This window comes from Rhinichthys klamathensis, unplaced genomic scaffold (genome assembly GCF_029890125.1).
Source record: "Rhinichthys klamathensis goyatoka isolate OS25496 unplaced genomic scaffold, OSU_Roscu_1.1 h1tg000372l_1, whole genome shotgun sequence".
NCBI lineage: Eukaryota > Metazoa > Chordata > Actinopteri > Cypriniformes > Leuciscidae > Rhinichthys > Rhinichthys klamathensis.
The window spans coordinates 254867-282657 of record NW_026606879.1 but is presented as its reverse complement, the minus strand read 5'-3'; the positions used below and the strand labels follow the sequence as shown (position 1 = coordinate 282657).

At 39.0% G+C, this 27791-nt stretch overlaps 2 protein-coding genes across 2 annotated transcripts in view; one reads left to right on the top strand and one right to left on the bottom strand.

Moving 5' to 3' along the window:
• The window catches only part of tgfbrap1 (transforming growth factor, beta receptor associated protein 1), a 69585-nt gene that overhangs the window by 33555 nt on the left and 8239 nt on the right, over positions 1-27791 (top strand). The window lies entirely within an intron of this gene.
• On the bottom strand, positions 331-27589 carry mrps9 (mitochondrial ribosomal protein S9). The gene is made up of 11 exons (XM_056233606.1): positions 27473-27589; positions 24616-24798; positions 16460-16522; positions 16336-16366; positions 16164-16243; positions 4153-4238; positions 3872-3947; positions 3601-3769; positions 2086-2194; positions 1422-1591; positions 331-713 (listed from the first exon to the last, which is right to left on the bottom strand). Exons 1-11 carry the CDS (start codon positions 27569-27571, stop codon positions 622-624), a joined length of 1158 nt encoding a protein of 385 aa, XP_056089581.1. The 5' UTR covers positions 27572-27589; the 3' UTR covers positions 331-621.

Here is a 27791-nt window from a genome sequence, read left to right as displayed (position 1 = left end):
CTGATCAACATTTTGTTGATCTTGGAACAACATTCCTGTCAGAAAATGTATTAGTAATCCCATATCTACCCCTACAAACAGAGGGAAATGATAGGTGAATAAGAATGGTGCAGAAGCCCTTAACCCTTGTTGTATTTTTTTATTTTCAAAATAAATCTGAAAACAGCAAGACGAATTACTTTAACACCCCGGTAAAAAGTGAATTAATTTCAAAAGCAGATTTTGGCTGCCCTCTTGTGGCAATTAGAAGCATTACAATCTAACAACCGGTAATCTCACCATGCCATGCATGGCAGCTGGGTTCATTTTTGAAAAAATAACCTGGGAATATTCACATATGAAAAAAATGGTTTATTGAAATATGTTTATATTACCAACATTAATGTACACAATAACACACAGAAAAGAACAATTAAATGTCAGCAACAGAAAGGTTTCCTTTCAGCTCACAGATGTCCAACAGCGATACGTTTTATCAATTTTAACTGAAGAAAGTAATAGGGCTGATTTAAATATGTGATCAGCAGGGTATATTTGTCCATGGAAAAACCCAATAATCCAGTGAAAGAGAGAAGTTGTGTCCTCTCTCAGGTTTCCAGTCCTGCCTTGCCCCTTTCCTGTTCAGCGCTTTTTCCATGTGAACTTTCTCCGTGCTCCTTCCTGCCCTGGTTTCTTCCTCTCCTTGATCCTGGGATCAGCGGTCAGCAGGCCAGCTGTTTGGGTAATCAGAGAAAACAGATGATGACAAAGTTTTCTACTACTTCAAGTCTACTAACAGCATCTGTGACATGACTACCAGAGAAAAGAGATATTAGATGTAAAGATGGTAAGTTATTATTTTTCACTATCGGAAACTTGACAAAATATTGGACCTGTGCTTTAGGCCTTGCAGAGCAAGTGCAGTTAAAGGGATAGGTCCCCCAAAAATGAAAATTCTGTCATCATCTGCTCACCTTCACGTTGTTCCAAACCTGTATTAGTTTCTTTCTTCTGTTAAACAAAAAAGAAGATATTTTGAAGAATGTCGGTAACGGTTGACGGTAGCCATTGACTTCCATAGTATTTTTTTCCTACAATGGAAGTCAATGGCTACCGTCAACTGTTCGATTACCAAAACTCTTTAAAATATCTTCTGTTGTGTTCAACGGAAGAAACTCATACATTGTTTTGAACAAAAATTTTGAGTGAACTATCCCTTTAATATACCTGCCAATGTCATTAATATTAAACTAAACTAAATATTAACAAGAATATTAAACACCCCCCACAATTATTGGTAAAAAAGAAAGAAAAAAAAAGTAAAATTAATAACTGGAAAAAGCATTATGGTAAGACCCCAAAATAATGACTAATATTACTACTAATTATTAAAATATATGTTCTGCCCTGTTCTGTGATGTTATGGGCTTCTTATCACACACCTTGCCTCATCTTTTCCACTTGTCCCTCAGACACAAAGCTGAGCAGCGCCCGTGAGATGGCCAATCGTAGAGCTCCAGCCTGAGCAGAGTGACCACTGCCCTCCACACTGCCCTCGAGGTCAAACCGGCCCAGCATGCCCACAAAGTGCAGAGGAAACAACAGCTGCTCCCTGAGAGAAAGAAACGAGTAAAGCAGAATTAAGAACGTTTCTCTCCACTGGACTACCCAAGCTTTCAACATCTGTATGAATGACACTCCTGCTAATCCCCCATTGAGGACTGTATCCTCATATTTAGACAAAGCGATAATCCTGCCACCGTAAGAACTATTGAGAGGACGCGGCGCAAGTGTGTGCGCTCTCCTGCAGGACGGCCCACAGTGCTGACACAGAGCAACACTCCCCTCCTGCTCCAATTAGGTCTGTGTGAAGCGGACGGAGTGATAAGGGTGGGCAGCCGGTCTCCGGCTCACTCATCTGTGTAATTAACTTTTCAACCACATTAAAAAAAACTCAACACACTCACCACAAATGCTGGATTTGAGCATTTTTGGTGCGGGTTTCATTTATGGCATACTAACTAGAGTAAAAACAAATATTCAAGCTCTTGATATGCTAAAAGGATCTTTTCATAAAGATGCGATGCATAACTGAGGCACACACACCTGTCTTGTAGTATGGGAAAGTAGCGGAGGTAGTTTTTGCTGTTGATTGTGACGTTCCCAGAGCCGCTGTCTCTGAGGGTGATACTGGCTTTGGCTGACTTTCTTCTGCCTGTGGGAAGGAGAGAGAGAGAGAGAGACTTAGCTAGAGTGAAGTGGGAATTAAGTGAGTGTGTACAGAAGAAACGGAGAGAGTTTTATGCGAGAATCAACTGAGACAAGCGGAAACCTTGCAGAATAGAAATTCTTTATCTCTCTGATTTTACTCACAGGATCACAAGACTTGAAGGAATAGCTCTTCCAAAAATGAAAATTGTGTCATTTACTGTCGCTCATGTTGTGAGGAACAGATAAAAATCAACAGCTCTGCTCTAGCTCTCAAATCTCATTTTTATTAGTTAAACTAAAGAAAAAAAACTGTTACATGAAATAAAATAAATGTTAACTTGTTAAATAAAATCTGAAAATCTTTTTAAAATTAATTTCAGCATTTCTTATTTTAATTTAGTTTAACTTGATGTACTAAAATAACAACTACAACTGAAATTAAAAATGAATAAATCTACATAGACAACTACTAAAAATGACAAAAATATAAAATGACTTTTAAAATTAGTAATTAAATTGACAACTAATATTAAAAATAAAATGGACAATATAAAACCAAAAACTAATTTAAAACATTAATAAAAACTATTATAGTATCTCATTGATGCAAAAATAGTATAATCATACACGTTCACAATACACGCACAGAAACAAATGGTGTTTGAATGATGTCAAACCTGACAATGAATCTAAACACCATTGAAATAAAGCTGAAATAATAAAACACATAATATAAAATATTTATATTAACTGAGTTAGCAGCAATTAACTGAAAAAGTTGAAGTTGAAGTATTAAAAGACAAAATCTGAAAATATAAAAATAAAAGCTAATTAAAAAATGAACAAATACGTTAATACCATTTACAAAAAAACTGATAATTGATTACAAATTACAATATAATTGATTATTTAAGGATTTGGAATACTACACATGGGTTGAAGGACAATTTAATATTTAAATATTAAACTTTCAATTCACAATGGTTTAAAACCCACCACAATATTATAGTAATTGATTAATGTTGGTCCTGTGAATATTGTGCGATAGTAATATATATTTTTGTCCTAAACTCACACGCTCACACATTTTTCATGCGTCTCAATTTATTTGGAGAACACATATATTGCACTATTGCACCAGAGAGACTCATAAATTCCCTTATATAAATGGCTATCATTGCTATTGAAAGTGCAGAATAAATGCAAATAATCAATCAGATTCAGAATTATTATCAGGCCATACACATTTGATTACAGAGTTAAGATCTGAGAGTTACAGTAGACGGTCAGTAGAGTGGGAAAAAGGCTTGTATGGTGTTCGCAAAATCGAATAATCTAAAAACCTAACATTTTAACCATAACATATTTAATCAGCCTGTGTATTGGAGATGTGGATATACGTCGTCGTACCATCAGCGACGCTGAAAGCGACTCCCTGCGGGTCGTACTGTATCACAGGAATCTCCTGTTTACTGGACTGAACCTCCAGCTTTCTGCGGAACTTCAGGACAAACTCCTCCTCCAGAGAGCAGTAGGGCATAGACAACAACTTCTCCATCAGCTGGATCAACCGCGCGTACTACACAAAATAACACAATTCACTTAGTTTGCCAACAGCACCCTCTCTTGCATCCTGAAATACACACTTTATATAGGATCCGGTCAATGTATCAGTTCTTACGTCTTGATCTGAAACGTTCTCAACCAGATGCTCCTCCATTTCCTCTTTTAACAGCCACCTGCTCCCAGTCAGCATTCTGAGAGGAAACAAACAGTTTAGCCATTCAAATCATCGTTTTGAGGAAAGAACGAAAATTCTCTAGCTTTCTTTCGGATCTAGTTGCACTGGCATTGTATGTTACAAATATTGTTGGCTTTTTTTTGTCCAATTGCTTTTGATAAAACATCTGCTGAACGCATAAAGGTAAACGTTTTTCTTGCAGGAAGTTTGGAAGTTCTCACATTTGTTTGGTGTCTGACGTAAATAGACCTTCATTTCTCATCTTGTCCTGATGTCTCTCTATGGCCAGAATCTTCTCATACAGATCCTAGAATGGCAAGAGAAATGGAAAGTGGTCAGTTTTAAAGCGATTTCTGTAAGAGCAGAAATAACACACAAAAAAAGATGCAAGAATCCTGAGCGTGGTCTCTGTTGACTAATAAGTCAATGAATACACTGAATGAAGGACGAGGTATTCTTCATATTCAGGGATCCCTCAAAAGAAAAGATGCAGTGAAGCAAAAGCAGGGATTTGAAAATCCCCCCGACACACACGCTCACACAGATACACACACACACAGTCTCTATTATGAAGGCAGATCTCATCTCTCTCTACGGCTCTGGCTGAATTTAATTGTGTCTATGTGTGTGTGTGTGTGTGTGTGTGTGGAGGGAAAATTGAATTGGGGAGCACTTGGGCCGTAACCCCCCACACTTTCTCTCTCCTTTCTAACACACACACACTCACTCACTCGCACGTCCTCCTGACAGGAGAATCTGCCATGCGGAGCAGGATGGCATCCTCGGGCACACTTGTCTAAATTGGCATCGCGCCCGTGAGCCTGGAGTGCCCGTCAGGCGTGGTGGTGCTGGAGCAGGGGTCTGACGCGGGGCCCGGCGCTGGCATGCAGCTCACGTCGGCACCTTCCTCACGCCTGTGCGAGAATTCATTTCCCCCTCAATTATCCCACAGCTGTTTGTTTAATTCGGTCCTGATAGAGTGCGTATAATCCACCGCTACTCGCCAAAAAAGCAAACATCGGGCAAAAACCAATTTTCAGCACAAAAAAGGAGGAGTAATAGAAAAGAAAGGGGGGAGGGAGGAAAAAAGCTGGGGGAATGCGCGTTACACGTTCGTGATCACAGCGCCATAACAAATCCAGAGAAATTCAAATGCCTTTAGGAGGGGAGAGAGGCTCCTCGATCTCAGCTTTTAAAATGAACTTTCACTGTTGCTTTTTGGTTGGCCGGGGCTCCTTGTGTTCAACAAATCATGGTTAAATTGCACAGACTCGCTCCTCCCAAAGCGCACATGGGATTTTTTTGTTGAAGGTTAAGTCGAAAATACAGTATAATGAGCACAAGATCAAAGTTGAAGGGCCTGCGGTTAAAAGCAGGAAGTACTAACATCACAAGCCAGTGTTTTATGACCTTGCTTGTGTTTTGTTTTAGTGAATCATTTTTGGTATAAATAGTATAAATGTGTCAGATGGACGTCTTTGCCATTGCCAGTCAGTCCACTCTACAGCCATCTTGGTAAAGCACATGGGCAGCTATTGCTAATGACTGAAATTAAGTTTAAATAATATATTTCATTTATAAATATGACAGAGTTTTGTGTCAAAACCGGTGATTCTTTATCTTAAATTATGCCAAAATAAAATAATTTTTAGGCTAGTCCAGCTAATGCACATGCACATTTAATAATAAACACACAGGCAATGCCTCTATGTAAAGGTGACAGGCTTTTTAAACTGTAAAGCAGGACTATCAGGGCTCCAGACTAACTTTTTTTACTAGGAGCGCTGTTGCCCCTGACTAAAAAATTGTAGGAGCACAAGCAGAAAATTTAGGGGCACACCTTAAATCAGCTTGCAATGCAATTATTAAAATTTCCCCCAAAATAACTGTAATACTGACAAATTCTTTAATAATAAAGAGACTTAACGTACAGATATTACGATATGCAGTTTTATTTTAAGTTCACAGGGCTCCAGACTCAAATTTGAGGGCAGCGTCACCTCAAATGAGAACTCACACGGAGTTCTAAAAAAAAAAAAAAAAAAAAAACTGGTAGCACTGGGGCTGACAATAAATCACTAAGCTTAATTTAGGGTGTAGATGAAATTAACTTTTGTTATTATTATCATTCATAATGTCTTAATATTAATTAAAAAACAAAAGGAGTGAAAAAATGTATATTAAGGAGTGAACATAGCCAATAAACATCCTACTGTTTACAATGGTATTTTTTTTTAAATAAGTGTTTAAATAAGAGTTATCCAACATCTTAAATTTTTTTGTTTTAGGATAATCTTTGAAGGATGAACAAAAAAATGTGTTGATCATCACATAACAAAATAAATTTAAAAAAGCATTTATATATGATATTATAGTTTTGAAGGGCTAGAAAAGATGTGTATGCTGCGTTTGACTATTTCTGTCACATTATCATATTTATGGTTAGAGTTACTTACTACATTAGCCTAAATCCATGGTGAATGTTGCTGATTTGTGGACTGAAAGCCTTCTATAAGTTTTTCTCCTGGTTTCCACGTCAGCACTGTTTGATCTGATATCTATGGTTTATAACAGAACTCTGCGTCGAATCGGAATGTTTCTCACTGGATCTCGAGGCGATGATGTTATTAATTCTGAGGCGAATTCAATGGATTTCTTCACTGGATCTCCTAGTAACAGTGTCGCGTGAGCGAGAACGGCCCGCGACTGGCAAGTTCGGGTCTTTATTTTGCCGTCAATGGTTCGGGGCGCTGCTCCATTGATATAACGTTAGGCTATAAGAAAGGCTATGCGCTGCTCTGTCTATTATTGGTCCGGAATAATTAACGGTCCGTGAAGCATAAATGAGTAGCGTATTTTCGTTCCACTTTCATTTTGTTTGCATTCGCTGCTTGGTAACGAGTCGATAGATCGCTCATTGCTCAGACGCACATAGCAGCTTGTGATATTTGTCTCCGCGTCTCCTTCCGACAGACACGCGCGCTCTCTATTCTTGTCACACTCACGGTACAGATCCACTTTTGCGACACGACTGAAGCGTGGTGTCGCACGCCTCTCCACATTTGTACATTGATGGGCGTTCCTCAAGTTTACCGCTATGGGGGTGGTTTTGACCCAGCGGCCAGTCTAGAACAAAGGCCCCTCGAGAGACTACTTCTATTGGATAGACGCGTCGCGTTTGGCGGATTCATTTGCATAAAGCTGGACGCGCAGCATTTTTCCAAATGAAGCGCCGCCTTCCCGGGATGCTTTGCGGGCGCGTTAAAGTCGCGTGACGTCACCCATAGGAAAAAAGTGGAGTGCGACGCGACTGAAGTGCCGCACGGACAAGTGGATCCGCACCGTCACTCATTCCGGATTCATTGACGCGCCCCTTCCACGCTTAACCATGCGTTTAACGTGAGCCAAATTTACTGGTCGCACATGTGCGACTGGATGTAAAATTCAGTCGCACACTCTCAAATTTTAGTCGCAAAATGCGACCATTTGGTCGCAGTCTGGAGCCCTGACTATAATGTTCAAAGATAAGAACTGTAGGCCTGTAGGGATGTGTGTGAGGGATTTTTAGGCCAGTTGATAAACGCAAGAAAAACTGTCAGACTCTAAATTGTGACAATATATTAAACTCATTGATCTTTTACTGATATTTTCATGCTTTGCAAACTTAAACACTTGGTTTTCTGTGATGCATTGAATGTTATTGTTAATTCAATGCGGAGTTAAACTCACCAAAGTAACATGATGGCTGACTAACAAACTTTTTTCTTCAAATTGTGAAAATGACTAATCTGTTTTGGAGCCAACAGCAAATATATATTCTATAAATCTACTCTATCCACCAAACATTTGGGGTCGGTAAGATTTTTAATGTTTTTGAAAAAGTCTCTTGCTCAACAAGACTGCAATTATTTGACAGTGTTCTAGAGAAATATTATTACAATTTATGCATGTATATACATGTACAAAAGAGTACATCATGAATCCATTTTCCAAACCGTGTTTTTGTCTTATCCTGAATCACTAAGTTACACCTATAATAATTTTATATTGGGACTATTTTAGCCTGGTTCGGGTCGTACCTCTGCGGAGTTAGCCCAGTACCTGTTTCGTCGTCATAGACATAAAGAGAGAGAAGTAGCTCCGGCTACAATGTTCTTCCGCAAGACGCATGCAGTTCTGTTTATTAACCACTAGAGTGCCAAAAGTTACAGACTGCAGCTTTAAAATTACTTTTCTATTTTAATATATTGTATACCCGGTTTTAGTCACACATATTATCATTTTTAATATGCTGCTTTGGCTTTTAAGTTAAATTTCTTATTATTACAGCTGAAAACTGCTGAATATTGTTGTGGAAACTGTGAAACATTTTTTTTCAGGATTATTTTATGAATAGAAAGTTATAAAGATTCTCATTTTGATGAACTGATATCGATTCTTAAATTCCAAAAATAGAGCTTTTATCGTCTATGCTGTTTTACAGTGATGAATGAACAAAACATTGTAGCATTCCTCCCATGCCAATAAATAACAATAAGCTTTGTGGTTTAGTTAATTTTGATACAAAGTCTCAGCTTTAAAATGTTGCCCATTTTATTACGAAATTCAAACAATAAATACAGTTTTGGTACTATTTAATGTGGTGTGAGTCATGACAGATCGCTGTAGCGCCTCAGTTCAAGCACACGTGAACCGATCATCTCTTCCGCTTTGCTACAAGTTACAGCGGTCAGTAATTGTCTTGTTTGTTTGTTCTTAATCTGTTATTCAATATTTAATGTTTGAATAAATCCGTCATGTTTTTATGACAGCCACCATCTAAATGTTTAAAGCCATTTCAAGAAAGTAGTAGAAATATAATTGTCATTAAATTTTAACATTGTTATTATTATTGTGTATATGTGTAATTTAAATGCAAGTATAGCCTACACAAATCAGTTAATTTTAAGCTTTAATTTTATAGTCATGTACCAACTGGGGTTCCCTGTATATTACAGCATTGATTCAGAGATATGTTTCTACTAAATTTGCATTGAACTGTACCTGATACATAACCCAAATAATCGATATCGAATTGAACCAAAATCAGAACTGAATCAAAATCTAATCGAATTATGAAATTTGTGTCAATATCCTGCCCTAGTCTTTACTGTCACTTTAATATTTCCGTAATAATAAAGTATTAATAATTTTTAAAAAAGCTTTCCATTGTAGCTACTTACATTTTAAAATAAATGTAAAATAAATAAACAACATTTTTTTAATTTTTTAATTTAAAATAAAATTGTTATTTTATTCTTAAATATTTTTATTTATTTATTTATTATGACAAAACATAAATAAAATTGAAATATATGTTTACATTTACATTTATTCATTTAGCTGACGCTTTTATCCAAAGCGACTTACAATTGCTATATATGTCAGAGGTCGCACGCCTCTGGAGCAACTAGGGGTAAGTGTCTTGCTCAGGGACACATTGGTGTCTCGCAGTGGATTCGAACCCGGGTCTCTCACACCAAAGGCATGTGTCTTATCCACTGTGCCATCACCACCCCTATATGTGAATGGGAACAGAATAAACATGGGCAAGCAAGTAAAGATAAAAAAAAAAAAAAAAAGGCCCTATTTTAGTTGTTTAAGAACTTTAAACATGAAATTATTAGTTTTATGCAATTAAAAGGGTCACACAATTAATGCGTTTTAATAAATGACCACTGCTAGTTACTTGTATGCAAGTGGCTTACTTTGATAGCTGTAAATTCTCCTGATATATTAGGTACACAATATAGGTGTCCTTGGTAAATGTCCACCATCTATGTACTATCTGAAGAGTTTGGATGTGTTTGGCTTCCTTTTTCTCAGGCCATACAAATATTGCTGTCTGCAGGAAGGAGAATTGTACATTATTTTATGCACACTGCAGGGTTTATGAACGCAGAGCACCTCTGTGCGATTCGAAGCTGGATGAGAGAGAGATTTGACATACCTATTTAAATTAGCAGCAGGGGTCCCAGCCACTGCAGGGCAAAGGGGAGGATGAGGGGCTTGGGCGCACCAAGGACAATGCCGCATTAGTCAACTCGCACACACACACAAACTCCTTACTGCTACTGAGAGACGTAGTAGCCCAAGGTCGAGTCCATAGATGAATGGTAGAGAAGGGAAAAATAAGCTAAAACAAACAAACTACTTTGAAAAGGAATTAGCCGTGGTGACAAAGAGCCGGTTAACGCAGGAGGCTCTCTGGGGCTCTTCCCATCGCAGTAAAACCCCTGAGGCTGATGTGCACACACCTACACACAAAGAACAGCACGTGTGCACGCATACACACTCGCGAGCACACCTAATATCACAAAGCCCTGGCGTGCCTAGTGAAGTGTGTGATGCTCCCTGTTGTAAATGGGATTTAAGAAGGAGAAAGAGCTCCGTCACACTCATCTTCCTGACTCTCATTCCTCTTCTTACAAATCCAAACCTGCCACTTGCATTTTCCTAATCATTCCGATCTCTGATGTATACTGGTTTGTTTAAACAACAGCCATTCTATTTCATTTGATTTAGCACACTAAGAGTAGAAATGTCAAACAAAGCCTCGCTCTTTCTGCAGAGGGGCTGTTCCCCTATCACCCCATCCAGGCCCTTTTTAGGGGATCACCTCCCTCTGTCTGTGCCCCTCCTTCTATCCCACCTCTCTGGGCCCCCCAGAGCAATACTGTCTGCAACATGCAATATTTCAAAAGAAAGAACAGACTCACAGCTTTATCAACACTTGAATGTGGGTAAGTTTCATAAAAATAGCAACATTGAGCAAAAAGCAGAGAAAATCATAGAATTCAGAACGATCATCAAAACATAGAGTCCATCAACACCCCCAAAGCTTGCACAGTCCTATACCTCATCCTTGGTCGACATTTCATTTGGTAACATTAGGCAGTTTTGATTTATATGCCGTTTAATGTTGATGATCGTGTTATTTCACATTTGCATCTGCTTATGCTATCGCTCGTTTCTGCTGCTTCTTCGGCTGTTTTGAACAGGAGATTGAGTACTCTTTTAGAAGATGCGTAATAGCGCCCCCTAATGTACAACAGCGAAAGCACAGAAAGCCGTAAATTTCCGTCAATAGGGTATATGCCGAACGTCGCATGACTAAACCGGAACACTGGTCTTATCACATCCGCTATTTAGAAAAGGGTTCACTTTGTTATTGGCCTTTTATTCTATTTAAATATCTAAACGTTAGTGTAAAGAAGATAAAATTTAACTTTTAGATAATCTGCGAGGGACATTGGTTATACTCATCTTTGCTCGCTCCTTTTAATTTATCTTGAGTAAAACAGCAAATTGTTACACAAAGCACATACAAAAGACCTGAACCGGAAGCGATGCAATCTTTTTTACAGAATACGGAAGTTAAGTTGCACATTTAACCCTATGGCAGGGAACCGTCGTCTCATAAATGGCGAAAATTTCCGTCAATGGCGGAGAGTTAATAATCAATTGAAGTTGCAGTAAGCGATTTCTAAATAACAGTGTTGATATTTGATATCAACCCAAACAAACACACTCCTCTCTTTTCTCCGTTGAACATGCAATGCAAGAGTGGATGTCTCCTTATCATAGCTGAAGTGAAGCAAAATAATGCTTTGCGAAAAATAAAGTGAAGATGACAAACGAATGACAAGAAAAAAAAAAGAAAAAAAAAGACCATTCAGTACACAATATACAAGCAAGAGTTGGTTGTTACAGGCCAGAATCACACCAGCTCCAGACAAATAGTGACACATTTAAAACTGTCCTGTTACTATAGCATATCCGTGTTCTGTGAAATATAGTAAAACCAATGTTAAAAAAAAAAATGTTTTTTTTTTATGTTTTTGAAAGAAGTCTCTTAAGCTCACCACGGCTGCATTTATTGATCAAAATACAATAAAAACAGTAATATTGTGAAACATTATTACAATTTAAAATAACTGTTTTCTGGTATTGATGGAATACACAAAAAATATTAAGCAGCAATATTTTTTTTTTTGAAATATTGATAGTAAATGTTTCTTGAGCAGCAAAATCAGCATATTATAATGATTTCTGAAGGACGTGACACTGAAGGAGTAATTCCCTTAGTTCCACTTGAACTGAGGCGATATGTCACGCCACATTAAAGGAGAACTCCGGGCAATTTTTAAGTTAATCTTGATCGTTATACCTTTGTGAGTAGTCTTTAGAGAAAAAAATAAACGAACCGGATTGGTGCTTGCAACACGGAGCTGCTACAGCTAATGCCCAGAGCTCCCACTCAGCTAAAACGGCACCTCCTTTAAAGAGGTGCCAAAATGACATTTACTTTGAATTTTGTTATAAAACCCACATACCGGTAATCTGAAAGCTCGAAACTTCATATCACATTTCATATCAAAAGCAACAAAGCACAGCTTATTGCTATTACTGGATGGGAGGCGAGCTACAAATAATGTTTGGCAAAGTTGTATTCACACGTTAACTGAAAACAGCATGGACTAAAAGATGTTGGTTTTCCCAAATGAAGATAGATTAAAAGACACAATAGACACGAACAGTCAAAACGTGCCATCGGAGAAGCGCTAACTAAACATCACCGTTCCCACACCAAAGATTAATTTCCAGCTGAATATTTCCTTTGCTGAATTTTTTGTATTTTGGTAAAAATTTATGGCTGATAAATTATCAGTATTAAAATGAATATATTCTGTCTATATGAAACAATTAGAAAAACCCCCCCACTAAAATCAGCTATTGTGGAAAATTTTTCACCATCACAATATTATAGAGTACACGATGGAAAAATATTGAACTTTGCTAGAAAATTTACATTTAACACTAGAGCGGCCACGGCGGTCATTTTGACCGTTTTGAATTTTATATCTGCAATAACTTTGTTGAAAAAATAAATAAAATCCTGCTGGTACCTGACTTTTCCTAAAAGTGTCTGTGTTTTCATTTAAAATGTTTTTTAATATAAATTACACAAGGCAAACAAACAAATGAACATATTTACCTATTTAGGCCATAGACGGTCATATTGACCGCACCAAATTTCGCGGTATTCTTTTGTTACATTTCTCGCGGTTGACCTTTGTCTATTAGGAAATAATCAGAAGATTCAATTGCAAAATGATATGTTTATTGAGAGCTGGTCAGATGCTGGCAGAGTTAAGGTGTGCAAATGTCCGGTATGAAGCCCTTGGCAGTACAGGGACGCTGCGTGAAGAACCAGGAGTGCTGAACACGGGATGACACACAGATAACTGATACAGGCAGGGAACAAACACGCAGGAAAAGTCCACAACGACCTGACAAAGACTAGGCGACAACAGTGACACTAAAAAGGGTTGATCAGTTGCAGCTGGCACGTTGATCAGAGCGGGCGTGCTGATCAGCTGCAATGATCAGCGACCACGCACACACACACACACACACACACACACACACACACAACAAGACGAGAAAGGAGACAGCAAATTCATAAACCGTGACATTGTCTCTCTCACTGTCAAAAGAATATCTAAATAAGATACTTTTAGTTGTTATTGTCTTGTTCTGAGTTATTTTGAATGGATATGGAAATATAGTATAATATCTGTTGTGAATATGCGATAATTACGGGCTACTGATATTATTATTTATAAATGTAGCCTATAATTAAACTTTTTTTAAATGTACAGTTTGGTGTTGTTTTGTTTTTAAAAGATATCCTAATACAATAAATGCATTAATCTCTCAATTGAGTATTTATCATTAAAGATATGGTCAAAATGACCGCTTGTGGCAGTTCTAGTAGTTATGGAATTCTGGCACTTCTAGTGTTAACAATGAAATTATTAGTGTTTTTAACGTGAGAGTAAAATGATGGTGAAATTAAGAAATGTAAAAATAGGGGAAATGAGAGCATTTCAATTAAATATCACCTGTTACCAAATAATTTTATTGGTCAACAACAGATATGGGACCTATATTGATTATCTCTACAGCTATTATTCAAATATCACCTAGAACACTTCGGGCCATATCATACACCCGGCGCAATGCAGCGCCAAGCGCGACGCCTGCATTTTACTAGATTTGCCCGGATTGTTTTACTAGAGATGCCCGACGCAGTTATCATTTTCACGTCCTGTTTTCACGTCTACGTCCTGTTTTCACGTTGTTTAAATAGCAAATGCATTTGCGGCCATGGGAGTGCTGGTCTGAAAACGAGGTGCGTTCAGACGCATTGTTGGTGCGTTGCAATTTTGAGGCAACTGAAATAGACTGTGACATTGACCTTTCAGACCTTCCGCACTCATCACTCTACTGAAACTACACTACTCAAAGTAACAAATGACCTCCTGCTCGCCTCTGGTTCCCTCTCCATTCTCCACCTACTTGACCTCTCTGCCGCCTTCGACATCATTGACCACTCCATCCTTTTACAACGCCTACAACATCTTGGCATCTCTGGCTCAGCTCTCTCCTGGTTCACCTCCTACCTTACCAACAGATCTCAATTCAAATCCATCAACAACTGTACGTCTCACACCATACCTGTCAATCACGGAGTCCCTCAAGGCTCGGTGCTAGGTCCCCTTCTGTTTATCCTGTACATGCTTCCCCTTGGACTTATTCATAATCATGGATTAAAATTCCATAGTTACGCAGGCGACACACAACTATACCTCAGCACCAGATCCATCACTCCTGCCACAGTATTAACCATCACAACCTGCCTCTCTGCAATAAAATCCTGGATGAATGCCAACTTCCTTAAACTCAATTGCAATAAATCGGAAATCATCGTCATTGGTCCCAAATCACTCCTCCCCTCCTCCCAAGACTTCACTCTCTCCGTCGATGGCCATACAGTTACCACCTCTCCCCAGATCCGAAATCTTGGTTTCATTTTTGACCCCACACTCACATTTAAGCCCCATATCCATCATATCACCAAAACTGCCTTTTTCCACCTACGTAATATTGCTCGTCTACGCCCTACCCTCTCCACATCTGCTGCGGAAACTGTCATCCATGCATTCATTACATCAAGACTCGACTACTGCAATAGTCTCCTATATGGTCTCCCATCCTCTGATATAAAAAAACTGCAATACGTTCAAAACTCCGCTGCCCGCCTCCTCACCCACACCCGCTCCAGAGACCATATCACCCCCGTCCTTCAACAGCTTCGCTAGCTCCCTGTACAACAGCGCATCCATTACAAAGTTCTGCTCATCACTTACAAAGCCCTCAATAACTTGGCACCTCCATATCTCACAGACCTCTTACAGCATCACCGCCCCTCCCGACGCCTCCGCTCTGCCGACTTGGGCCTTCTCAAACCCATCACCAAATCGACGCAGCGAACTTTGGGGGACAGAGCATTCGCCATCGCTGCCCCCACCCTTTGGAACTCACTCCCCATCCACATCAGAAACTCGGACTCACTGACCACCTACAAAAAACTGCTCAAAACCCACCTGTTTCAGCTCACCTACAATCTATAATTAGCACTCTCATCATTGTTTGTTTGTTTCATTTGTAAAGCGTCTTTGAGTTCCTTGGAAAGCGCTATATAAGACTTATGTATTATTTTTATTATTATTAACAAAAACCTGGTCTAAAGTCAATGGCGCAATATTTTTTTTTTGTTATTTAAAGAGTGCGTTAGTAATGTGCGCATATAGGCAGGTCACAACGCGCGTACATTCTGCTTATTACACACACAGGGACGCGCAGCAACACACAAACTAGCCAAATATGAAAAATAAAAAGATTACAATGTAAAATATTAATATTGTGTACATAATATTATGTACATAATGTTATGGTGGAATCCGGCTTGTATCGTAGTTGATCTGCTTGCGCGCTTTAACCTCGCACACGAGCAGATCCGTTTGCGTTCAATCTTTCCGCTTGCAAATTCCACCATGTAAATAGCAATCCGCCATGGCACGGAAAGGGAATGGGAGATGAGACTCTGGTTGGTTTATTTCACGTTACGCCCAAAACACATCCATTACTCATGAAGAGAATAGGGACAACCCTTTTAGACCATTTTTGCCATCGTTATACAAGTAAAAGTGGATTCGGAACACGCCCTAAGTGCACTTGCGCCCTGCGCTTTAGACCATGCGCTTAGATCGTTAAAATAGGGCCCTTTGGCTTTGCATGTTTTATGTAAGCATTTAACATACACATATTAAGAGCAGGAACTCACATGCAAGAGAGAATAGTAGGACTGTTTCCCTGTGTAGAACAGAAAGTGAAAAGGCCGTCCTTCTGCATCCCACTGGACAGCTAAAAGAGAGAACAGGGCAGGAGTAATTTATTACTACATATCAGCATGCTTATATTTGGTGTCAAAAAGTTAAAACACAGCTCTTCCATACCTGTCTGTTTTGGGAATATTTCATCTGGGTGCTAAAACAAAAAGAAATGTGCATAAGAAACATATTGACTATGTAAATTATCCACAAAAAAAAAAAAAGCCAAACCAGTTGGACCAAATCTCACCTTCATTAAAGGTCGTGCTCGCTTGTCAAAAAGTCCAGAGGGGAAGAGGTATGCAATACTCCTCTATACAAACAAACAAACAAACAAACAAACACAAGAATACACTCGTTTTATGGCAAATGTCATAATTATAACTCTTACACTGATCTATTATATCTATAGAGTGGTGCAGGGATGACATATATTTGTAGGCCAAAATTCAGAAACAAGTTAGCATTTTAGTACTTCCAGTTCCATTGTCCCAAAGTCAATGGGCTTTTCTGAATGGGATTTTGGTTAAAAGCCTGAAATAAGGTTTGTGGTGGTGAACACAGGCTCTGACATAAAAACACACCAGTAATACCTCACTCCTACCCTTATATATTTTAAGCTTTTACATATGTCTTGAAAATGTGGTTGCTAACAAGTTGCTAAATAGGGCTACAGATGTTGTTGGGGACATTAAACATCACACCAAACAGGTTAACAGATTCCAGTGATGTCATTGAACGGGGCATAAAACTTTCATTTGCATAACATGAGACATTCAGAAGGGCAACCTTTTGGGTCTTTGACCCTGTTTTCCAGGATAAAGAGACAGAAAAGATGAAAGAAAAAAGTAAGGTGATGGCAGATGCACTCCAAGAGAACAGATATCCATGTATTGGGCCATCAAAACCAAAGGGTGAGGGAAACTGAGTGGAATAAAGCAACACAAAGAGAAGAACAGACAAACGGTGCAGGATGCAGTGACAGATGAAGGCAGCACCTGTTCATACCTTGAAAAGCAATATGGCCCAACTCCCCCAGGGAGGTTTAGCCTCGTCATAGTGTTCTAGAAACCTCTGCTGCCTACACTTCACACGAGCCCAATCTGGGAAAGCAAACTTGCTACACACACTCCCTCAAAACAGATTTTTTGAGACATCTGACCACTCATTTCATGTGCCATGGAAAACACAGCATCAAAAACCTAAAAGTGCCTGACCTTCTCAGGTGACAAGGGCATACATGTTTATACCAAACCAATCCTGCCATCCCATCTTTTTTTTGTAGCATAATTTTTTTCCCTGTAGTTAGTCAAGGTTTCCTGCACCAAGGTGTTATTTAATTTCACATGACATTTGTGCCCTCTCGCTGACCCTTACATACCACACATTTAAAGGAAAATCTGCTTGTCAGGAAGGGCCATGAAGCGAAATACTGAATAGTTGTTGATATCCAAGAGATCATATGGCTCAATGAAATGACATATCTTCGGACATCTATCCTGATCTATTAATTTATTCAAAAATACATTACTGTTCAAAAGTTTGGGGTCAAGTCACCATTTATATAGCGTTTTTAACAATATGGACTGTTTCAAAGCAGCTTTACAGTGATAATAGGAAATTAAAGTAACAGATTGTTTTGGCTTTACAGCAACTCTAGAATAAAGTTATTGTCCAGCTAAAGTTAGTTTTTATGGATTTACTACCGTTGCAAAGATCATTAGTTATTAATTTAGGGGCCGCTTACACGACACTGTTCTAACAGAAAACCCCTAACGCGCTCCGGACCGCTTATCCACACAACACCAGGCACTGGCTTGAGAACGCAAACCTTGAAATAGGTCCAAGGTGCAAGCCTTGAAAAAAAAAAAGTATATATCTCTCTCTCTCTCTCTATATATATTATATATATATATATATATATATATATATATATATATATATATACACACACACACTCATCTAAAGGATTATTAGAAACACCATACTAATACTGTGTTTGACCCCCTTTCGCCTTCAGAACTGCCTTAATTCTACGTGGCATTGATTCAACAAGGTGCTGAAAGCATTCTTTAGAAATGTTGGCCCATATTGATAGGATAGCATCTTGCAGTTGATGGAGATATGTGGGATGCACGTCCAGGGCACGAAGCTCCCGTTCCACCACATCCCAAAGATGCTCTATTGGGTTGAGATCTGGTGACTGTGGGGGCCATTTTAGTACAGTGAACTCATTGTCATGTTCAAGAAACCAATTTGAAATGATTCAAGCTTTGTGACATGGTGCATTATCCTGCTGGAAGTAGCCAGAGGATGGGTACATGGTGTCCATAAAGGGATGGACATGGTCAGAAACAATGCTCAGGTAGGCCGTGGCATTTAAACGATGCCCAATTGGCACTAAGGGGCCTAAAGTGTGCCAAGAAAACCTCCCCCACACCATTACACCACCACCACCAGCCTGCACAGTGGTAACAAGGCATGACGGATCCATGTTCTCATTCTGTTTATGCCAAATTCTGACTCTACCATCTGAATGTCTCAACAGAAATCGAGACTCATCAGACCAGGCAACATTTTTCCAGTCTTCAACTGTCCAATTTTGGTGAGCTCTTGCAAATTGTAGCCTCTTTTTCCTATTTGTAGTGGAGATGAGTGGTACCCGGTGGGGTCTTCTGCTGTTGTAGCCCATCCGCCTCAAGGTTGTGCGTGTTGTGGCTTCACAAATGCTTTGCTGCATACCTAGGTTGTAACGAGTGGTTATTTCAGTCAAAGTTGCTCTTCTATCAGCTTGAATCAGTTGGCCCATTCTCCTCTGACCTCTAGCATCAACAAGGCATTTTCGCCCACAGGACTGCCGCATACTGGATGTTTTTCCCTTTTCACACCATTCTTTGTAAACCCTGGAAATGGTTGTGGGTGAAAATCCCAGTAACTGAGCAGATTGTGAAATACTCAGACCGGCCCGTCTGGCACCAACAACCATGCCACGCTCAAAATTGCTTAAATCACCTTTCTTTCCCATTCTGAAATTCAGTTTGGAGTTCAGGAGATTTACTGTATTTTTGGTCAAATAAATGCAGCCTTAGTGAGCATTTAGAGACTTTACATTATAGCCTAATAATAATTATAAAATAAATTAAAATTAAATATCTTAGAGGTTCCAAACAGTGAAGAGAAGTGTACATAATAAATAGAATGATGTTAATATTTGAAAACCTTTTGTTGAACTAAAATTACAAGTAGTTTCATTATTATTTTTAAATGGTATGAGGGTTTCAAAACCAAATGAAACCAACATGAAGACATCTCTAAAAACTTGAAAATATTTTTTTTTTTTAAAGATTTCCTTTTTCTTTATTTTGGACACCCTTATTTGTCATTAACCCATGTGTTAAAGGAATAGTACACTTAAAAATAATCTACTTTCTACAAACTAATGTTTGACATCAGTATTATTATTTGTGAAACAAAAAATGTGATATTTTGCAGAATGCCCAAGCTGATTTTATTCATACAATAGAAATTAATGGTGTCACACTACCAAGCTCCAAAAATACACAACATAAAGGCAGATCATATAACTTGCACTATTTTCCAAAAACTTCTTAAGCCATTACATTCTCCTTTAAAACTTTGACTCAAGTTGGAATTGTCAAAAACTCAGCACATTTCATCCCAGTGGCATGGTCTCTGTGAACGCCAGAGCCCCGGGTGCAAACGGAATGTGTGTGCGAGTAGAGTAGACGAAAGACAGCGGGAGAAAGCAGGTGAGGCTTGCAGTCTTTATTAATTACTTCCTCCTGGCAGTTCTTGCTGTGCAGCTGTTTCACACCTTCAGCGCATTCACGGGAACGTCATGTCGGCTGAAGCGCTTGGCACACACACCGGTGCCAGCTCAGGCACAGACGCCCCATCCTGTACTTGCTCTGTGCCCTGCAGTCGCAGCCATTTTCCACCCCTTACACACCGATCAGCTGGCAGAGGGACGGTACGTGTCAGCTTCTTTTAGCCACACTTACTCTGAGGACTCAATTCATTAATGGTGACAGAGATTGGGGAATAATTCTAAGAATCGAGAAATTGGACCAAATTAGTGGGATAAATCAATTAAGGCCATTTCTTTCTGGCACAGAATAAAATATCGGACATAAATACGGTTTGTAAATGTATGCCAATTTCTAAGCGGGTCCCAGAAGTTCTATGTGACACCTGCAGAAAGTTGATAACTTAACTTTCAGCTTTAGGAGTACCACAATGATTGTATCAGACTTCACATTTCTAGTTTTCTTATGTTCCAATACAAATTCATAATGCAAACTTTGTGCAATAAACTAGGCTAGATTGCTAAGAAAGTATATGGCCAGATTGGCCACATTACCCTTCTGATGCATTGTGTCCATAGTGTGCCAATTTTATATGACTGGCCTCTAGTGTTGTCAAAAATATAGATTTTTCGCAGTATCGATATACATTCTCTCTGACAGCGAGTTGACAGTTCCAAGTCGGCCCAATTTTGACCAGTGTATAGGCTGTCCCCAATTGCCAAATCACACAACCACGTCACATAGGCTAGATCTATGAATATTGTTATAGCCCAATGGCAGCAACACTACAGCGTGTGCATACACTGACACACACACGTTTACTAAGCCATCTAAATGGGGACATTCCATAGTCGTAATGGTTTTTATACTGTACAAAATGTACATTCTATCCCCTTACACTAACCCTACTCCTAACATACCCCAAGAAAACTTTCTGCATTTTTACATTTTTAAAAAAACTTTACATTACTATATTTGTATACAAGATTTACAAATGAGGACGTCCCTAAGGGGAGGTTTTTGGAGTTTGTCACGTTTTGGTCACTTCTGGGTACACTTTTGTCCCCAAAATATAGTTAAGTAGGTACACACACACACAAATACACTCTAGTTGTTTTTGTTGAAATGAATGGCTGTGCAGTTCTTAGTTTCACCAAATCATTTGCACACTCATCTTTTTATTTCCTTTTTTTCTATACAAAGCTAAAGCAGCAACATTGAAAGCTCCAGTCTCCGTGTTTAGTGCGAAAGCTCATGCGATTGCCGCCGGCTCACCGTGCAGTCGTGCCGTGTACCACCTGCTTTGACACGATTATCAGGTTAACTGACTCGTAACGTGTGCAATGGCTCATGACCTCCTGAGTGTCCAAATTCGCACAGTGTACGCCCGCCTTTAGTCTTTACATATTGTTGTGGAGTAAAGGGGGCCTTAAAATCAAAATGGTTAACCACTGTTTTAGAATATCAACTTATATTTTATTAAAGACAATCCAGACAGGTTAAAAAAATAGAATAGAATATGATCTTAAGGAATATTTTTATTTAGAAATTGCTCATGATGTAATTTACTTGTTAGACCTGAAAAGCTGGGGAGAATTTTACTTTTTCATTAGACAAATGTGTAAACATTAGAAGATTGGGGAGACAATAAAACAAATTGCAAATCAAGGACCTGGATATTTGGGCCACATTTTTGAAAACGAAATGAGAACTCTACTCAGAACAGCAGACTTTTTTTGTATTTTGTAACATATAGCACACTTTTAGAGAGATTTATTCACACATGTCTTAAGTATCAACATAGCTCTTCATTGTCTTAATTTTTAAGTTGCTGTATTATACACAGAGAACGAGCATTTGAAATATCCTGTAAAGCCTATATGCAGGGTTCCTACACATTTCAAAATTACATACTTTTCCATAGTCAAATTTCCAAACCTCCCAGTCCTTCCAAATTATTTTTCAGACCATATTTAACATGAATGGTTCATTATTTTTAGCATTATATTTGGTATAGGCCTAGTAGTCATCTGTGAATATTTTTATTTTATAATTATTTTTTCATTGGTTTTCTCAAAGTAGTAACATGTGCTTACATGATGAGAAGAAGCCTAAAACACTTTATAACCTGCAAATATTTAAGTCTGACACGAGTTTGATGCTGTAAATGCTGTTTTGTGATCGTGCAACATCCAACCACAAAGTATAGTCTAATTTAGATGATTGTTTGCTCCTTTCTCTGCTGCTGGTATGAGTGGCAAAAGAGTTCAAAAGAGACTCACTTATGGTAAAGACAAACAGAATTCATTTGTGTTTGACAATCACTACACTTTCCATGAAAACACTCTGCTTGTATGATATATTTATTTTTAGAAATTCTAAATGTTATATTTCGGAAAACTGGATAGGGGCAATGGCCTGAAAACACAAATATTTTCTTATTTCTATACTTATGAAGACCTGGCTGGAAATTACTCAAAGCAAATTCCATACTTTTTCAAACTGCATAGGAACCCTAGGCTATATATATTGCGTAATATTTTCACCACTTATATAAGATTTCGAACAAATGACACACATTTGGTTTAACAGCTGAAGCAGAAGGTATAAGGGGCAGTTCACATAGAACGCGTTTTTCCCACTGATCTATATAGAATGACTGGATAGCTCATGACGTCATAAACAGCGAAGCCACCACGCCGCCATATTGTGATTCCCTAGTGAGCTCACGCGTTCTATTGAATCAATAGGAAATTGTATGATTTGACTGAGAAAACATTGCATAACGAGACACCGTCTTTAAATCTAAAGTCTCCCTGAACAGTCTTACAAGGCAAACATCCTAAGCATTTAAATGGGTATTTGTTTAAAGTTGGAAATTATTCCTGGTTACTAAAAATTAAGTATATGTGAATTGTGAACTTAAAATGTAGCTCTTTCTGATTGTGTTTTACAGAAAGATCAGTAGTCTGTTATTTGATTAGTTAGCAAGAACATGCCCAGGAAATGCATAATACAAATTGTATGGGTTAATGTACACCTGTTTCACCTCTTATTTACCCCTTATTTACACTGCACACGTCTGCGGCGCGTTTACAGCTGCGATACGGCTACCGGAGCTGATCGCGCCCACAAATCGGCAAATCACGTGGAAATGCTCCCGGTGTGAGTTGACACCGCGTGAAGGTAGGAATAAAACATTGTCGGAGCCATAATGCCCCGCAAATGTATGCAGTGTAAATAAGGGGGTTACACATAGGCCTACTCCGTTTGCAGTGCATATTTTTTACCATACCCATGTCAACAGGTTGGAGCTTTCACTGCACGCGGATGCCCGTCCTGTGCGGTGCGTGCAGAGATCGTTTGTGCTGCAGGCGCTGAATTAAAGTGACAGCGCATGGTTCGTGGTCAAACTGAACACGGATTGACATGAAAATATTAAATATATGCATTTAATTAAATTTATAAGAAGTAATGCATTGAATAATACGTTTATTGGGTTTAAACTTGAATACGTCTGGGAAATAATGCATAGTAGGCTATAAATTTTTTTTTAAACAACACGGAAATAGCGACAATTGTGCATATAAATTACTATATATGGGCTTAAAGTACAACCTGTGAGCAGTTTTTCAAGATCCTTTTGTGATCTTCGTTTTACACTTGTTGATGTGCAGCGGGTCATCTTAAAAGTGCCGTCGGTATACCGATCTCTGTATAACGGCCGTTGGAGCCCTCTGCTGGTAGGGAATCGTAAGATGGCCGCTAGAACACTTCCGGTGGCTTCACTGCCTGGTGGCAGTTTAGAACGTCATGAGCTATCCAGTCATTATATAGATCAGTGGTTTTTCCATTCCACTGTGCTAATTTTCCATTATTTTTCTATGTAAACACATGCTAGATGGACTTTGACCGGTGACCTCGTGTTTTGCGTCTTTTGCAGCATTGCACATGCCACGCCGTTCTAAAAATGCGGTGCTCAAGTTAAAATAAGTTCAACTTTTAAAAGACGCATCCTGAGGCCTTGCGGTTTTTCCCTTTAACCACTAATTTAAATTTTTTTCAAAGCAAAAAGCATTCGGTGTGAACGAGCCCTAAGAAATGAATAGACTTTGTCCATTCTTTGTTTTGTTTTTTAAATAAGCCATAGTTTCACGATCAGATGTACTGCTGTATCAGTACTGTTATTTACATAAATATGAAATGCCATAAAGCAAATGGATGTCAATGAATCAGAGGGTGTTCCCACTTAAGATTAAAAATAATGTGGTGCTCAGAATCTTACAATGTACTTGTGTGACTTTGCCTGAATGTAAGTTTTTTTAACCAGAAGCATTGAACCAGAAACCCCCCCCCCCAGAAGAATTAACCATATTTCCCAAAATATTGTGCAATGTTATTGTTCAATGATGTGCAATACATACAAATCTGTTAACATCCCAAAACTATTTTAGATATTTTTCCATTTGTATATTAAATAACTTGTGCATTAGAGTAAAAATGTTTTTTTTAACAACACAGTAAATGGAACAGAATAAGTCTGAACATGGATATAGAATAGTGTGGTGAAGTAACTCACATCAATATCCTCCTGTGTAAATGTTTCTGGGTCCTCCCCCATCATGTTGGCCAAGTGACGTTTACCAACTTCAAACTCCTCCACCTGTTTATTGATGAACTCCTGTGTGAATTTCTGTGGGCCTGCCGCTGCCAGATTCTTCTTCCACAAAGAGGATGACACACAAATCTGCCTGACCAGCAGCTGGAATTAATAAAGAGAAGAACACATAAGAACAAATTTCAGTCAAATGCTGTTGTTATAGACAGCATGAAACGCCATCGGGCTGTTGGCTGAACGGCTGAATCTGATGGTACACAAAAATGGAAACACTTCAGGATTTTCAAAGTTGTCATCTGATTGGTTGAATTCTTCTTTGTTTCCGGAAGATGAGTTTATCCATCTGACACAAACCCTCTGTGACGGCAAACCCCTCATGGGAAAAAGCCGTCGTGTTCACAAATGTGACAATGATCAGAATCAACTAAACACTGGATTTTCAAAAGTAGGTTAAGTTCACAACAGACTCTTTAAATATGTCCAAGAATTTTAAACACGGGTCTGTTATTATTGTAAGGACATCTTTTACATTTTCATGCCACTAAACATGATGCTGAACAAAACGAATTGTAACTGTTTGCTTTACATGTCAGTCAGACAGCCACTGAGCGTTCCTTGGCCAATGAAAGCTGCTATGTAGTCCAGACCTTCTGCCGCCAGTCTGAAGGTCTGGCAACACAAGTCTAATCCAAGTGAAACAGCTCACTCATTGAAAAATTACACGAAGGGACTTGATTTTGTCCATGGGGTATTAATTTGGAATGTTGGATCATTGTGGATTGCTATTGAGAGTGAGGAGTCACGTGCCGATTTGGGCGGGGTCTGAGCCGGTTGGTGATATTTTTTTTTCACAGGATGGTAGGGGAAGACTCATGAATATTCATTAGGGTTCTCATCCCTGATTGGTCTGATGACCTACCCCTAACCCCGCCCCTAAACCTACCCGTCACTGGGGGTCTGATGACTTACCCCTAACCCCGCCCCTAAACCTACCCGTCACTGGGGTTAAGACCAATCAGGGATGAGTTCCCTAATGAATATTCATGAGTCTTCCCCTACCATCCTGTCTAAAAAAAAAATATCGCAGCCGGTCGGCCATGATGGTAGGAGACGCTATCGGTAGCCAGGGGCAACGCCTTCAGAACTTCCAGAGGCGCGACTAAACATTCATCCAGAAATAGCGAAAGAGAGACAGCGCAGCTTAGTATTTGTTTACATTTTACATTTTACCGATACGCCGCAGTTTCTTTGGAAGATATGGAGAAGGAAGAGAAATGAAAGGGGTTCTATCGGGAGAGACTAAATAACAATGCAGCCAGCTTAGAGAAACTGCTTGTCAATAAACTGACAGCAGCAACAGCGAGCAAAGCATGCTTTCAAAAGCAACACATTTCAGCACAGTTCGCCTTTTATTTAACACAAACGAACGAAATTAATACTCTATTATTCAACTTGTTTCATTTGTTATAGATATATCTGTACCGTGAAATGTTTTAAAAATACCCTTTTTTTAATGACGTACGATTCGCATTGACAGGGGAATGTCCGGCCTGTTCGCTTAATGTTGCACAGCAGGTGCAAATGCACGTATCTGATTCATATCAGATTTATTTCCACATATGAATGAGGCCTGAATGAAACATCAAGTATGACTGAACTCTCGCAGTTTAACGTTAACGTTACAGGTTTGGGGTTTCTAAGTCTTGCACCCGCAGCCGCAACAGACTTGTTCAGCTTCTAATCCTCTCGCATTGTGTAGGCAGTAACGTTAGTCACTGATACCATAAACAAACCAGGTAATTAACTATGTCAGCGTATGTGAAAGGTGGTAATGCTTTGGTCTTTCGTCCATTCTGTAGCACTGCAGGTCGTACGGGTCCATGTTGATGTCAAGTAGTTTCTCTAAATAACGCTGCTTTGTGTTGTTATTTAGTCTCTCCCGATAGAGCCCCTTTCCTTTTGCTTCCCCCTTCTTCATTTATTCCCAAGAAACTGTGCCTTATCGCAAAAATGCAAACAAATATCAAGCTGCTCTCTCTCTCTTTCGCTATTTCTCTCGGTCTCACGGTCGAAGTAACCATGACAACGGATAGCTTATCCTACCAAGATGGCGAATCCTTCCCACAATGCAACACGGAGTGATACGCGTGACATCACCTTCTCATTCTCAATTGCTGCGATCTCGTGACAGGTTGCCCCGCCCTCACGCTACAAAACGTCATCAGAGAAGAGATGTAGTAGCAAGAGGGAGTTCATTTGATTAAAGATTACGAGGGAACATTAATTAAAAAAATGCCGATATGTTCACGGATAACTCGTTTATAATAAACAGAGCAATATTACATAAAAACAAGAATTACTGATTGTTATGTCATGGTGACTTTAAGAACATGGCTACAAGTAACTAAGCCTTGGTGATCACGTTCATATGAAATGACGAAACATCAATATTAAATGCAGAGGAAATATTCTAAATAAATAAAAAAGTACTAAAACGTTATTATATTGTTTAAAGAACGAAAATTGCATGTGTATTATGGGCAGTGGACATAATGTCACGCCATGATGTTGTAAACACAACAAATAAATATTTCAAATAGTTTAGGTTATGAACTCAATACGTATACACTGCAATGAAAGAACAGCACACTCCAGTCTGCCAATCTGCACGTGTTTTACAGACTCAATAAGCACTCGACTGTTAGTATTCAGCCACAAGGACATACTGCTCTCTACAGCATCACTAGCTGCTACCAATTACGACTAACTTGTCGCAAAACCAGCTCTGTGTCGGAACAAACATAAGAATGCACTTCACCTGCGGAGCCGTCTTTGATCGGGACACACATAAACTCTTCCCGCAGCTCCCATACTTCCATAAAATCGATCTCACGCCTCTGCAACTGGAGGCAGCCATGTTTGCTCGCCGAGTCGCGCTTGCTTAGACAGGAAGTGATGCCTACATCATATCCTGGAAGCAGGCAAAGTCGTTCATCACCTACAAAAATACCTTTGCCACATTGTAATGGTACCTTTTTGAGCATAACACATTTATCCACGGTGATAACTAAATATCCAAAATACATAAAAATATATCTATCTATCTGTAATTAAAGTAATAATATCTCAAGTAGCCT

Coding starts and splice junctions, on each gene's coding strand:
- mrps9 (XM_056233606.1), bottom strand. CDS start 27,571: ATGGCTGCCTCCAGTTGCAGAGGCGTGAGATCGATTTTATGGAAGTAT. Junction 3,948..4,152: donor ACGTCAGACACCAAACAAAT/GTGAGAACTTCC, acceptor GTTTCCTCTCAG/AATGCTGACTGGGAGCAGGT. Junction 714..1,421: donor AGTGGAAAAGATGAGGCAAG/GTGTGTGATAAG, acceptor TTACCCAAACAG/CTGGCCTGCTGACCGCTGAT.